The sequence below is a fragment of the Penicillium cataractarum genome (assembly GCF_028827025.1).
Source record: "Penicillium cataractarum strain IBT 29864 chromosome Unknown utg000005l, whole genome shotgun sequence".
NCBI lineage: Eukaryota > Fungi > Ascomycota > Eurotiomycetes > Eurotiales > Aspergillaceae > Penicillium > Penicillium cataractarum.
The window spans coordinates 4,841,493-4,856,526 of record NW_026622741.1 but is presented as its reverse complement, the minus strand read 5'-3'; the positions used below and the strand labels follow the sequence as shown (position 1 = coordinate 4,856,526).

The 15,034-nt window shown below is 48.8% G+C and overlaps 6 protein-coding genes across 6 annotated transcripts; 4 read left to right on the top strand and 2 right to left on the bottom strand.

Annotated features, from left to right (window-relative positions):
* Positions 1-541: 541 nt before the first annotated feature.
* N7496_007453 (uncharacterized protein) lies at positions 542-1,528 on the top strand (the record flags this gene model as incomplete). The annotated part of the gene is made up of 1 exon (XM_056700382.1): positions 542-1,528. The coding sequence occupies one exon, from the start codon at positions 542-544 to the stop codon at positions 1,526-1,528; it is 987 nt and encodes a 328-aa protein (XP_056555795.1).
* Positions 1,529-3,750: 2,222 nt separating this feature from the next.
* N7496_007452 (uncharacterized protein) lies at positions 3,751-6,463 on the top strand (the record flags this gene model as incomplete). The annotated part of the gene is made up of 3 exons (XM_056700381.1): positions 3,751-4,061; positions 4,143-5,834; positions 5,890-6,463. The coding sequence occupies 3 exons, from the start codon at positions 3,751-3,753 to the stop codon at positions 6,461-6,463; spliced, it is 2,577 nt and encodes an 858-aa protein (XP_056555794.1).
* Positions 6,464-6,745: 282 nt separating this feature from the next.
* N7496_007451 (class I SAM-dependent methyltransferase) lies at positions 6,746-7,564 on the bottom strand (the record flags this gene model as incomplete). Its single annotated transcript, XM_056700380.1, has 1 exon — positions 6,746-7,564. The coding sequence occupies one exon, from the start codon at positions 7,562-7,564 to the stop codon at positions 6,746-6,748; it is 819 nt and encodes a 272-aa protein (XP_056555793.1).
* Positions 7,565-8,867: 1,303 nt separating this feature from the next.
* N7496_007450 (basic helix-loop-helix domain-containing protein) lies at positions 8,868-10,192 on the top strand (the record flags this gene model as incomplete). The annotated part of the gene is made up of 3 exons (XM_056700379.1): positions 8,868-8,954; positions 9,000-9,338; positions 9,410-10,192. 3 exons carry the CDS (start codon positions 8,868-8,870, stop codon positions 10,190-10,192), a joined length of 1,209 nt encoding a protein of 402 aa, XP_056555792.1.
* Positions 10,193-11,600: 1,408 nt separating this feature from the next.
* Positions 11,601-12,210, top strand: N7496_007449 (DUF3716 domain-containing protein; the record flags this gene model as incomplete). The annotated part of the gene is made up of 2 exons (XM_056700378.1): positions 11,601-11,750; positions 11,806-12,210. 2 exons carry the CDS (start codon positions 11,601-11,603, stop codon positions 12,208-12,210), a joined length of 555 nt encoding a protein of 184 aa, XP_056555791.1.
* A 517-nt stretch (positions 12,211-12,727) lies between these two features.
* On the bottom strand, positions 12,728-14,252 carry N7496_007448 (NAD(P)/FAD-dependent oxidoreductase; the record flags this gene model as incomplete). Its single annotated transcript, XM_056700377.1, has 3 exons — positions 12,728-12,876; positions 12,931-13,890; positions 13,970-14,252. 3 exons carry the CDS (start codon positions 14,250-14,252, stop codon positions 12,728-12,730), a joined length of 1,392 nt encoding a protein of 463 aa, XP_056555790.1.
* Positions 14,253-15,034: the final 782 nt, after the last annotated feature.

The following is a 15,034-nucleotide window of genomic DNA, read 5'->3' as shown; positions in this document are numbered from 1 at the left end:
CACAGCGTCTCAGCTTCTCGAAAGCATCCACCTGCAGACAAAGCGCTTCTTTACCACCTGCCAACATAAACCTTATCCAGCATGCTAGCTCTTTACCCGGTATACTTACCCGAATCCACGAGTCAGTTTATACTTTCCTTGTCTCGGAGGCATAGGAGTTCATCCAAGGTTAAAGATCGACACGGAGCTGCTTCGGTGGGATATCCAGAAAGGTAAAACCCCGATGGGTCGGCACCGCCCCGTGTTGCAAGGTGACCCTTCCCCGCAATTTCACCGGTAAAAGACGATTTAGTGTTGATCCATGCAGAATATCGGCTAGTGATTACCTCGAGATTTGCCGATTTGATTGTGTTGATGAAACATCTCAGACCTCCGTGTCGAGAACCAAGACATTGTCGTCTCGTTTGGATGAATCGATGGCTAAGTTCATTATCGAAAACATCCCTGGTGGGTAAGAAGAAAGGTATATAATCCCCATTTTATGCTTCATCTGTCAATTATTCAAACACAGATTCCTCCAAATCAATTCCAAAGCATCATCATGCGATCTCCACTGGCCAACACAGACCTGTGGTCATCCATCGCCTTGCTACTGGCATCGGCAAGCGCCGTGACCGCAAGTTGCAGTCTCCCATCAACATACAGCTGGACATCAACCGCCGCCCTAGCACAGCCCAAATCAGGCTGGGCCTCGATCAAAGACTTCACCAACGTAGTCTACAATGGCCAGCATCTCGTCTACGCCTCCGTAGCCGATACATCAGGCAACTACCACTCCATGAACTTTGGACTCTTCTCCGACTGGTCTGGCATGGCCTCAGCAAGCCAAAACCAAATGACCAATTCCGCTGTCGCACCAACCCTGTTCTACTTCTCGCCCAAGTCTATCTGGGTCCTCGCCTATCAATGGGGCTCAACTTCATTCTCCTACCGCACTTCAAGTGACCCCTCCAATGCGAATGGATGGTCCTCCGAGCAAGCGCTCTTCTCAGGGACCATCTCCGGCAGCAGCACGGGGGTAATCGACCAAACCGTCATCGGCGACTCGCAAAACATGTACCTCTTCTTCGCCGGGGACAACGGCAAAATCTACCGCGCCAGCATGGCCATCGGCAACTTCCCCGGCTCCTTTGGGACAGCCTCAGAAGTAGTGCTAAGCGATTCGACCAACAACCTCTTCGAAGCCGTGCAGGTCTACACCGTCTCCGGACAGAACCAGTACCTTATGATCGTTGAGGCGATTGGTTCGAATGGGCGGTATTTCCGGTCTTTCACGGCTAGCAGTCTGAGTGGATCGTGGACTGTCCAGGCTGGTAGTGAGAGTGCGCCGTTCGCGGGCAAGGCGAATAGTGGTGCGACTTGGACGAACGATATAAGTCATGGTGATTTGGTGAGGAGTAACCCGGATCAGACTATGACTATTGATGCGTGTAATTTGCAGTTCTTGTATCAGGGGCGGGATCCAAGTTCGAGTGCCTCTTACAATCTTTTGCCTTATCGGCCGGGTCTGTTGACGCTGAAGCAGTGATGTGCTTGCGGATTGAGTGTTGCTTATGAGAAAGTGTAGTTAGGTTGAGAGAGAAGGTTGATGAAGATAGTATATGGTACTTGGAATATTGAGAAGAAATGAAATTTGCAGGAATCGAATTGCAGGATTTTTCAATATAATCCGCAAGTTTATGTCTTTATATTATTGTAGATGGTGAGGCTGAATGCGTTGTCTTAAGGAGGCTCTCCTTGTGATTCTACAATAAACTTCTGTCCTGTATGTGTTCAAAATCTCGATGGGGTAAACCGGCAGAAATTCTTGCATCTGCTATAGGACTACCGTCTAGGAACCAATCATAATGCACAAAAGTGCCTAGACAAGAGGCGGTCTAGAGGCCTTAATTTTTAACATGAAATCTGCATCAAACCGATCAGATCTTTCTCTAGTATCTGCACGCCTATGTCGAAGTGAAAATTGAGACAGGTGGACAACAGAGCGACGAGACTCGATGTCTTCTACGATTTTCTGTTGAAAGTATGGCTACAGCCTATCACTCCAATTCAGAAGCGAAGAACCTACTTCGGAAGGTATAATATTTCCTAGCAAGAGGATTTATTTCCCTAAATGTATCTCTTTATTAACGAGTCCTAGAATGAAAACTAGGTGATACACTTGACCGTGTCGAGTGCGGATCCCAATCTGGCGACGCACTGCGATCTGATAATAAGCATGTGCACAATTATGGACATCTGATTGGCCTTGAAGAGGTCAACAGTCCTGCATTTAAATGCTCGAAGATTACTATCTGACCAAGTATTCATATTACCAACACGACAGCTTACCCATTCTGGAACTTCTCAAGCAACCTTCAAGTTCTTTCGTTAGTCAGCGCGAGCTCATTAACTAACTAGGTGCCTCGAAGTAGTTTTTATCTGGCGATCCACAACCTGGATTTCAGCCTTGGGAGCGAGTCGCTGTTATGCTTATGCTCAGTACTGTTAAATTTATACATCACGCTAATTGGCTTGATCGTATAACTCCAACATGACGATGCGAAAAAGGGGGTTCTGCGGGTCTCTGCGCCCCATTCATAAGGAAATCGAAGCGAGACGTCCAGACGAGAGGTATTATCACGTAATTCATGGCGGGCGTTACGCTTTGATGCTGCCTGTCAGTGTTTGTAATAGCGGAGGGCTTATTGGCCCCAAATCCGTGACGCCATACCACAGCAAGGACCCCAGGGCGCGTCCAGTAACAGCCTCCTCTCAGCCCTGAGGAGCCAAGTTCAGGGTCCAAGCTTAATTCCGCTCAACCGCAGTGTGGGTGGGGAGTCTTGTCGTGGATGAATATCATTGGTATGTCGAGGAGAGATGGTTCGGGCCGTGCAAAGGTTCAAAACTCAGAGATTGGCTTGAGCCTGGATGTTGGGCTTGTTTCCTTGAATAAGAATACGACCCCCCTGATCACGCGAGAAAAGGGAGGGAAAGCTGGATCAGGGACCGGTGGCGCCGAGGTAGTGCCAATAATAGCGACGGGAGAAGTGTTGGTGGTGAATACGAAGTGGGGCGGGGGCGTCGGAGGCCGAAAGGCTGGCCATTATTTGAAACGAGTGGGAATAATCATGAGTATGGAGTATTGGAGAATGGTTGATGGTGGTAGTGATCTATTTGCAAAGTAAGGGAGACTATATGTCTGGAGTATCAAGAGTGATCCGTGTTTGGTTGTAGAGACTGTATGAGATGAAAGATTTCAAGATTCAGGGTCGCCAAGCTTCATTTAAGTTTGTCACCGAAGCCTCTCTCGTGGAGTGGGTAATAATCAAAAGACACACGCGACACTTGTGTGTCCCTGAAAGGGGAAAAAGCCCTTGTGCCTAAGAACTTGTAGGAATTACACATGAACATTGATCAATGACTTCGCAATTCTCCAATACTCTGTACTATTCGTCTATTAGCTGTAGAATCCTCTTGGCATCAGGAGTATTATGGATCCAGCTTGGTTGTAACGAGACAAGGCAGCAATAATTCTTGGCCCCAGAGCCATTATTTGGCCCTCGTGTCCGCTTATGCTCGTGTTGGTGATCTTGCAAATTCTTTTTCTCCATCACTTTTGTTTCTCCTTCTCAACTCTCCTCTCCGACACTCTCGCGTTTCCCCTTTCGGTACTCCCACCTCTCTCCCTCTACAAAGGTGGAATGGAGTGTCTCGGCTTAGTTGCTGTATGAAAAAGAAACTCCCCTCGAGGAGCTCTCCACACTCAAGATGAAGCTTAGCTTTCGCCAGCGCTGTAAGGAATTCATCCGTATCCTTCTTTCTCCAACGCTTTGGTTCGACGTCTACTGGCCCGCCTCGTGCAAGTACTGGTTCTCGCTGTTGCTCATCGGCGTGATCTGCGCCAAATTACTCCACATCTATTCCCACCTCAACTCCCTCTCTCCCGGCCAATTCATTCTTTGGGGTCCGACCTTTTTCCTTCAAGATGTTGCATGCATCCTCATTGCGCAGACGCTCTCTCAAAATTTCCATCGAAGATGGCTCCGTGTCGTTTCTGCGCCGGTAGTAATTCTAACCAGGTATGAAACAACTATTTTCAACTATCAGCGGTACTAGGATAGTGTCTACAAGATACTGACACATGTTCAATTCCCTTCTAGTTTGATGATCTCTGGTCTAGCCGCCGCCAACATCTCCTTCTACACCCAAACTGGCGCCGAAATTCATTGGCGACAAGCACACGCCTTCCATCGCGATGCGGCATCCGTCAAGACCCTCCTGGCCGGATTGACTGGTATTGTCATCATGGAAGTTTTATTCAGCGCCGCAGCATGGATCTCGACTCCGTATCTATACAATTGGGTTCGCGCAGTGACCCGAGTTCTGAACGCGGCCGTAGCTCCTGTATTCGTCTGCTGGAAGCGCAAACCTAGCTCCGACCTAGAAAACTATGCGCGAGTCGCCAACAAGGACTGGGATGAAGAGAACAGTGAATCAGAGGCGATGCTAGGCCTGGAGGATCCCATGGCAGCATCTCCGCCCTCGTCTTCACGGCCTCTTCCGTCTCTATTATTGCGCATCCTCGTGGCCTCGATTGCCGTCTTCGTGCTCCTGTTGCGCTGCATTCGCCCATCAGATACCGCGTACACTTTCCTCTCCCAGACTGTGATTATTACGCCATTTGAGAAACCCCCACAGCATGAGACGACATACTCGGTTGATCTCCCGCCAGACTTGCCGGGCGACTACAGCTGGCTGTACAACCATACCGCTCTCGCAGCGCCTCCTAATTTCGACTGGTTGCCAGGGGAAAAGATTGCAGGGTTCAGGGACTGGTATGAAGAAGGCAAGGAAGGGACAGCATTGCACTATGATCCGGCACACGACCCCTTGAAAATCTCGAATCTCGACCGCGATGTTTTGGAGCCGTGGCGGGATGCCCTGAAGAGTGGTAGTGTAAACATTAAGCACGTTTTCCTACTCAAGTTGGAAAGTACCCGGTACGACGTCTTCCCGGTCCGCAAGGACTCCCACGTTGGCGATATCATCCGCGAATCGTACGGTGGCAGCGTTCCAGACGTTGTAGATCAGCGTCTCTCCAACCTGTCACGCAATGCCGAGCGACTGACGGGAGTATCGGCTGGCTGGGACCACAGCGACGATTCATGGCAGCCACGTGGTGGTATGTACGCCTCGAATGCTTATACTGGTGATACGTTCACTCTCAAGAGTATTCTCGCCAGTGTCTGTGGAATTGCACCCTTGGTAGTCGACTTTAATCGCGAATACTTGCATCACATCTATGAGCCGTGCATGCCTCACATCCTCCATGCATTAAACTCCATGTCTCACGAGAACGACACCAAAAAGGTCAAAGAAGATGATTTCAAAACCTGGCCCTGGCATTCGACTTTTATGCAGAGTATTACGGATAACTATGACAACCAGGATCTTCTCCTTCCCGCAATCGGATTCAAAGATAAGATTACAGACAAGAAGATCACCAAGGACTGGAAGAAAAAGCCAGGCCATAAGCCGGAAAAGTTCAATTTCTGGGGCTATCCCGAGCATGAACTGCGGCCTTATTTTGTCGATGCTTTGAAGCATGCAGAGAAGCATCATGAGCGTCTCTTCCTTACCCACCTTACGGGACAGACACACTACCCCTGGGATATGCCAAAGGGCGACAAGATTGAGGAGTTCATGCACCACAACATCTTCAACGGCAGGAACCGGATGAACCGCTACTTGAACACTCTGGGAGTTGCAGACAGGTGGCTTGGCGAGGTTCTAGAGGTGATCGAAGAAGCTGGTGTTGCCAATGAAACCCTGGTGGTCATGGTTGGCGATCAGTAAGTGTTCCCTTCAAAGCTTGTACATTTACTTTCAATACTAACATATAGACAGCGGCATCTCACTAATCGAGGACGGTGGCGTCACCCCCTACGATAACCCCCATGTTTCCAACTTCCACGTTCCACTCGTCTTCTCGCATCCGCAACTCCCCCAAATCACCATCGACGGCCGCGTCACATCCATGCAAATCGTACCTACTATCATGGACCTCCTCGTGGAATCAGGCTCTTTGGATAAGGACGCCACCCATGCAATCAAAGACCTTCTCCCCCTCTACGAAGGCCAGTCCATGATCCGCGAGCTTGTCCCAGAGAAAGACGGCAAGCTTGACTGGCAATTCACCGTTATGAATACCGGTGCTACCTGGCTTGCTCTGCGGTCTGGCCCCAAGCCGTATCGTCTGGTCATTCCCCTCGTGCCTGATGTCGAGTGGCGGTTCTCCGACGTGGATAAAGATCCACTTGAGCTACACACCGTTCAGTCCTTTACTTTGCCTCCGCTTTTGGACGAAGTGGCCAAGGTACACGGCGAAGATGCCCTGAATTGGGTGATTGAAGCCGCTCATGTTACCCGTTGGTGGGTTAGTGAGAATTGGCGCCGATATGAGTACAAACCAGAGGCATGATTCTTTGGCTGTTGAACTTGGATTTGCGTCAATAGCTTTCTCTGATTTACAACTTGATTTTCTAACCATTTCTGTGGGATGGGGTTGGCGTCTTTGGTGTACATTCGCAAGGGATATGGGCAGCACATTATTTCATCTACGGGGTCTTCGTCCCGACTTCTTGTATTATAGATTTACAATATCCTTTAGAAACATGACACGAACAAGCGAGTCATCGCGCTTGCATTTCTGAACTCTTCACTTCTTGAATATCATCATTATCATGGCATAAACAATCAAAATCTACTCCTTAAAACACAAAATCTCCGCACTAGGAATAGAAATCCACGCATCCTGATCCTCCCCCCACTCCCTCCAAGCCTTCGAAATCCCCTCAAGATCCTCCTTCGTCGCAAGCCCATGCTCCACCGCCGTCGTCGCAAACGACGAAGCAACAGCCCTCTCAACCCACGACTCACTCCACCACTTAACATCCTCCTCACTAGCATAACACCACATGGTACAGCTACACCTCACATCCCCAAAGCCCGCCTTCCTTGCCCAAGCATGCAACATGCGTCCCGCATTGGGCTCCCCACCATTGCGCCTCGCAACACGATCATACATATCCTGCCAGTCCTTCAAACCAGGCAATTCAGGATACCACACGAAAACACCATAATCCGCCTCCCTGGCCGCAACGATACCACCCCTTTTCACAACGCGCTTCATCTCAGCCAACATGCCGACGGGATCACCCACGTGCTGGAGGACCTGGTGACAAAACACCACGTCGAAGGTGCCATCCGCGTAAGAAAGCGCGTTCGCGTCCCCCTCGACGAAATCGATATTCGTCACGCCCTTGGCGTCTGCGTTCGCGCGCGCTTGCGTCAGGATACTCCCCGCCCGCTCGAGACCTGTGATATGCCCCTGCGGGACGTAGGATGCTACATCCACGGTGATGGTACCAGGTCCGCAGCCGATGTCGAGGATTTTCATGTCCGGCTTTAGATGGGGCAGGAGAAAGGCGATGGAGTTTTGGGCTGTACGCCAGCTATGCGAGCGTACTACTGAGGCGTGGTGGCCGTGGGTGTATGTTGCTGATTCGGATTTTGTTGCCATGATTGTGGGTGGAATGGTAGTTTCGGGGGAAATAGAGGTATGTAATGTGTCAATGATGACTTTCTTGATTCTTTTGAATAGATGATTGTTTGTTATTCTGTTTTGCGAGCTCTACTGCGATTTCGTTGCTTTATATACCTGCTGAGTTGTCGTCGATGTCATGTACTTCGGGCCCCGATATCGGAGGGCCAGCTTGGGAGGCTCCGTCGGGGTTCCATCGCAGCTCCTTCTTGATGAATCATATTGTATTTTGGTGCTTACTATTGGTCGTGGAATATTTTTGAGAAGGTATTTTATCTGCTGAGTGATGATTCTAACTCCGGTATTCAGAGCTTTATGCCTTGCGTTGTAGGCAAGGGCGTGGCCGATGTCGGGGGAAGCTCATGCTTCGCATTTCCATCTAGGAGACCTCTTCTGACTTACCGTGTATAAAATCGATGGGAGAATTTAATTTTACTATTGATTGCGACAGTCACTTTCAAAACATCTGAATAGGCTCATTCAGAGGGGCCAAGTGAAGTATGCTTTAAGTACAAAATTCCCCTGTAAGCGCAGCACCGAGCTACTACAGGGGACAACCTAACCTTCCCCGATTACATAGATTGTGTTAAACGCAGTGAATTCTTCAACTGCATCTTTTGCACGCGGTTCAAGACAGGGCTTTACACCTGCATTACTCAAGAGGCTCCGTCTGCTTCTACTTTAAGATAAGACAAGGTCGAAAGTGAGTTTGCCCATAGCACATTGTTCCGACAGTGGATTCCCTTTTCTATCCAAGGGTTGGCTTACTGTCCTTGACACCTACCACCGACGTGCATACTGTGGAGATTCCCAGTCTCTTCAGATCGTCTACTTTATTCTTAAGTCACGATTTGTCTGGAATAACGCTCGATGAGAAGGAGATTTGGCGCTAATGCATGGACTGTACAGTCCTGGCCCCACTGTGGAGAGTCTCTTCCAGATTCGGAATGCGCGTGGGGGGTAATGAGCAACAAATGAGCATTGGAATAAAGGCTCTAAGCAAGGAAGCCTCTTCAAAATAGTCTTATCTAAACAATCTGAATAACATCAGGTTGCATAGTACGACCCAAATAGTTGGCAGATACTTGGATCGGCTTCGATTATCAGGGGACTTGATAGACTTACCATCACCACCACCACCATTCTTTTCACAACGCGTTTTGAGATCTAGGTAAGTCCCAATATTTGAAGTTACTGTAACAAAAGTCTATTGCTGTCTTACAGCACCTATCTACTCCTCGGTCATGAATGTCTAGATTTAAGCCCTCGGGAATCGAGAACAATGAGCTCACCACAAGGCCATCTACAACCATTCTTCTGGAAGGAGCCTATGCCATGGCACCATTCCATTGAATATGTTGCCCCACGCGTCCAATGATTTTCCAACCTCAAAGCCACTAACTCACTTGGATAGAAAGTGGAAGCGACTCCGAGAAGACGGCCCGACCACACCCCCACTTCGGCCCATCTGCGGCCGTTCCCCCGGAGGTTCGGCGACCTCGAACATTTGTTGCTCGACTCACTCTACTATCTACTTTACACCATTGAACCACACGCAGAATTGAGTGAAATCGCGCTCTCCGTGAAGCTCTCTGTTAATTCAAATCACAACTACGAAATGGCGAGTCAAACCACTACACATCAAAGCAAACCGAAGAGGAGAGGTCGCCCTCGGCCTCTACCCCCCGATGTCAACGCTCGCAATCTAGCCCTGGAAAAAGGCCGACGAGAAGACATGAAAAAAGACCTACTTGTATGACCTCAACATAATGCATTTGGCTATGATTTTTACGACTAACTTGAGTCACTTGAGTTACACTCCAGGAGCTAGCACGTCTGGTTCCTTCTCTGGCGCCTGTCCGCCGCCTTTCGAAAACAATTGTCGTGAAAGAAGGCCTCCAGCATTTCAAAAAGCAACGCGCAATGTGTCTGTCTGCCGCAGAAGATATGCGAGATCTAGTCGCAGAGAACCATCGACTAGTTGCCGAACTTAATGAATTGCGTTTCTTGGCTGGGGAAAGGAATACACCTCCGTTGGAACCCAAGCCCATTTCGGAAGCCATGGTCCAGCTGATGAATGTACCAAATGAAGTATGTGGGACGTTTCCCGCAGGTTTCGGGGATAACTGGGCATATGGATCTCACGATACTCGACCTGATCAAAGCAATAATGACCCTACCATGGACCAGGCAGTATACTGCTCGCCCGCGGATGACATACCATTGGCAGTCGAGCCACCAACTCAAAATCAAATGCCGGACGACTCTGAACTCGCAGCAAGCTCTGTTCCATTTCCAGAATATCCCTTGTCTGGGGAAACGCTCTCACAAAGCTCCTTGAATTGTTCTCTATCCCCACACACGCCCGACCTCTCACATACGTCAAGCCACCAAGGACTCATTCCGGGCATGACTCAACTTGATTTTTACACTTCATTCGATACCCAGCACCTTCCGACCGTACCATTAGATACTATACCGATCGATGTTTCTGCAGCCTTGTGGATGCAAGGCATCGGCATGCCTGAGAGCGCTCAGTCTACATTATGTGGAAACACAGGGACAGTGGGTGGGAAAGTTGGCCAAGAGTACATGTACATGGTTTGACAAAAATAAATCATATGTGGATTTTGTGGGCCATGAGTATTAGATCGACTCACAATCACCGCATTGAACTTCAAGCCCTAGTAATTCTAGAACACTCAACGGGATAGACGTATCATACAGTGTAGCCGTAAACGGTTGTATAGACGTTTGAAGATATGTACATAAATCCCATACATAAGTCCCACACATACTCATCAGAAAAAGTAAAGGTGGAAACATTTAATGTTCTCGCTCTAGTTAAAATCCTCTAGGCGTCAGATTATCCTGTAAAAAATAGAAAAAGGCCGGGGATCACATAGGGCGGTTGAGAATGTTACATGGCCAAGGCTCATAATGGCAATCATGTCGTCACTCGACAACTGACTGCCCTGCTGGCGCAATGGTAGCGCGCTGAACTTCTAGTCTTCACCATGATTGGTGGACCGAATCTCTTGGCATGTCAAGAGAAGAAGGCAATTCAGAGGCTGCGGGTTCGACCCCCGCGTGGGGCTGCTTAAATAATTCTTTTTGCTCTCATCTCTTTTCATCTTTTGTACTCTTTTTGGGATTTTATTTAGAATTATTACTATTTTAATTTCAATAAGTAGCGATAACAGAGCTCGAACATCTTGCTTCCCTCGAGCGGACACCGCCTCGGGGAAGTTAGTTGTTGTATACACTGTATTATATAAATTATTCTGTTCTATCCGTTACCGTCTATGAGTCCGAAGAACCCAACGAGAATTCCCGAGTACTTATAATAAGCTACTAGTTCTAGACAACTGTGGGCTGTGTTAGTTTGCCTTGTGAATACTACACCTAGAATACAAAAAAACAAACAAAATTAAAAGAAGCGAGGGTTAATAGTTACGCAATTGTTATTGTAGAGGGAAGGTAGGTGGATGCTCGTGATCCAAGATATTTGTATAACCGTGAAGAACAACCTTCATATCCGCTGATCAGAGGTAAAACTAACGACGTTAATCCACTCGAAAGCAAACATGAATTCTGATCTCCTACCTCCTGACTCGTCTCTTTCTTAGAAGGTCCCTTTTAGCCCTTGAACCCTCTGCTGTTACAAACTTTCCTCTCCCCTTCTCTTCTCTCCTCTTCTCTCTTCCTAGGGCAGCCTAGGACGCCAGTTACTATCATCTCCTCTGCATTTGTCTCCTCTTCACTCACCTCCTCTCCAATCTCTGACAAAAATCTAACATGGCAGCAACTCCGTCTCAAAGTACTGAACCTGATTTTACTACCGTCAGAGAACTCTTCGCTATCCCTGCTGCATCCAGTGGCTCGAAAGAGATGCCACCTGGAGAATGGGCCGGAAAACTCCGGGAAGGTGCCTTGGAAGGTGGCGTGGCAGGGCGAGTGGCTCAAGGGTAACGTCCTTCCAAAGCTCCTTCGCATAGACCCTGTCCGAGAGCCCATGAGCCGCTCAGGTTTCTTCTGGTCCGGCAAACGGCAAGAAGAGCGAATCAGCGAGCGCCTTGCCAATGTCGAATCAGCAGTCATTCAATGTCTGGGAGAGGTGCAGGTCGATGAGTGTGACTGTTGCAAGAAGTCATACGGGCCCTGGGTAGGCTACGCCGTTTGATTTACTTCTGACTCAAAGGATACTGACATTTCTATAGGCGAAGTGTATTCGAATGAGCGACGGTGAAGGCGATCTCCTTGCGTGCGGTAACTGCCGGTGGAATGGGAACTACAAGCGTTGCACCTTTTGGCAAGCAGAACAGGACGAAAAAACCCTGGCTGGTGGCGCAAGTGGCCACCGTCGTGCCAAGCCCTCAATCAGCAAGGACATGACCAAGAATGCGTTCAATGAGATTGAAAAGCTCCGCAATGCCGTCGTGGATATTGCTGGACAGATCAAACAGTTATGCCAGGGCCAACAGCAGGGACTAGACGAAAACCGGACGGAGCAAGTGGCGACACTAACTGACCAGATCCAGGATGTCATGAACTCCACCAAGCCTGCGCATGAAACCCTGCGCAAGGTGTGCATTCCATGCCTTCCTGGCTCTAGCAATCGCTAGTTGATAGATGACGGATGCCCTTTCTTTACTCAATGCCCCTTTTCAAGTTTTTCGCTATCTACCGGATTTTCCTAGTGATTTCAATTGAATTTGAACCTTTCATTTCCTATTTGGGAAATGGCAGAGTTACCAACAAGATACTTAGACCTCTCCACCTATATCTCTATAAAGATCAGGCACACACTCTTGGGTAGGAAACCTAGACCTATTTCATGTTGTTGCAAAGACTAACCTTACTACCGGTCCTTCCTCTCGTCTTTCCTCTCGCTATCCTTCTACAATTTGATACTATACAGAATCAACCTTTATACGTATATGTAAAGACCTTTGATTGAGATGTTATTGCATTACTAGCTAGCCTGCTAAGCCGTGTTGAGCGATTAGTCTTAAAGTAGAAAACCACGGCGTTTGTAAAAGAAGGGCTCAATTCAGTAGTTTGTTTTCCGACATTGGCCACGATATGCAAAAATGATGATGATCAAGTGTATGATATTTGCCCCGATAATTTGATTATATTTCACCATATGGAAGGTAGGTTTCCATTAGAAAGTCGGGTGAGTCTTTCCTGACTGAATTGGAAGCACTCTGGCAATCCAGTCTCGCTCCACGCCTGTCCAAGCACGATCTTGGCAATTCCAGGAGCACATGTGAATATCCTTGCCATACCTGCGGGACCAAAGAATTAGCCAAGGTCAATCTCCATCAAATTCTAGCACTTACCATGACCGTTAAACCCAGCACAAATGTATTGACCCGGTAATGAATCAATCGCCCCGACAAAGGGAACAGAGTCCGTGGTCATCGCAATGATCCCGGTCCATGCATGATCCAAGCCTTCACCGTGCAACATTGGCTTTCCATCGGGAGCGTAGTCAGGGAAGAGGTTGTGGAAGCTCCGTAGAGCATCTTGGGCGATTTCTTCATTGAAGTGAGAATCGTCGATGCTGAAGCGACCGTCCAGAGTCTCGGGGCTCAGGGTTGGGTTGGATCGAGAAACTCCCAGGATGAGTGTACCATCGCCCTTGCGCTGAATCAAGGAATAGAAATGATGGAGACTGTAACGTAGTGAAAATGTATTCTGAAGGGCATTCTCCGCTGCGAAAGCCGGAGTCGGCACGAGGGAATGGGCTTGTGCACGATTTGGTCGAAGGTAGGCTTCGAGTTGAGGCAGTAGGAGCGCTGCATGAGCATTTGTACAGTGTATAATCTTTTCTGTCGTGATGATGCCCCGAGGGGTATGGACATCCCATAAAGACGAGCCATTTGGTTTCACCTCTGTGACTGGGCAAAATGTAAACAGTTTTGCACCACGCTCGATCACAGATTTGAGCAAGAAATGTGCCAGTTTGGCTGGATGGCTCGAACCTGCGGGCCATTCATATGCTGCAATGGCTCCTGGGATTCTTGTCTTTGCCTGGGCTTCTGGTCCTTCATAAAATTTGATGTGCGAGATATCACCTCCGGCTTCTTTGTATGCCTCGAGGCTCTCTGCTTCATACTTGGCAAACTCGGGGGTCATGCAGACATCAAATGTAGTTGTTAGATTGAAGTCGCATGTTACATTGTGTTTCTTGACAAACCCGTCAACTTTCTCAAGGACTCGACGTTCGTTGGCTATAATCTTCAGAGCCTGTTCGGGACCGTGGACCTTTGAATAGGCATTGAAGCCTCGAAATGCGTCTAATGAATGTTAGTACTTGTGGTTTTCAGAAATTCCAAGTCCATGACAATGCGATCTCTTCGTTTGAAAGAAACATACCCGGTCGGACGTGGCCTGCATTTCGCGAACTCGCACCGCTTGCTGCTTCTCGCGCTTCCAAAATCACCACATCCTCGGCCTTGATACCTGCTTCTAGGAGCTCAAACGCTGTGAGAGCACCGGATATTCCCGAGCCGATAACCACATATTTAGCCTTTGAGGGCACGGGATTATGTTGGTTAGCGAAGAGATGGGGAAATGCACGAGTGGTGCGCTGCCAATAACTCAAGCAGGGAGTGGTATTAGGCAGATTCTTGCTGGATCCGTTCTGGGGACTGGCCATAATTGCGAAGACGGAGTAGGAGTAAATGGAGGAAATCTTATGTGTCAGATAATCTCCTTTCATCTATATACTTGGCTTGGTACAAGTGACCGTGTCGGCCAGTGCCGATTAACCGGGATTGCAACTGATGGTCGCGAGGTCGCGAGGAGTTATTCGTTTCGTGCGGGGAGAACTCCGTGACTTCTCTTGTGGTTTTACTTTCCTATCGCTCCACCATAACCCACTTTCTTTTTCCTTACCAGGAAACCCTTTATCGCAAAAGCCATGCTCAGAAGAGTCAACGGTTTACGAAAGAGCCCCCCAGTGAGCGGTTAGCGCCCCCTAGCGCGCCACTATCCCGACCCTATCGTGGTAAGGGGGCGCTTGGCGGCTGGCATACCCTCGCCTCGACCTGCACTAAAAGCCAGCGGAAGGTAAAAATGAGAGTGTGCCCCAGGCGGGGTAAGACTGGAAGCTCCGACTATTTCAAGTCAACCCACACGAGCTCTCCAGACCGTTGGGCTCTGTCTCCAAGGCCTCGGAGCATTCCCGAGGTTACGCCAAGTTCCTTCTGGGTGTCTTGCGATTGGTGGCGGACGCGAGTTTCTTATCACAAGACAGCAGCCCCCCTCCGATCTGCGATCTGCACGGGGCATGTTGACCCCCAGATATGGCTCGAGTCGCAGGCGAGAGCTTATCGGGACGGTGACTGCTTGGCTCTCTTGTGCTCTTTAAGAGGAGACGCATCCCAGACAACCAGTCTCCCCGTTTCTCTTCTACTGATCATCTCCCTTGGCTCCTTG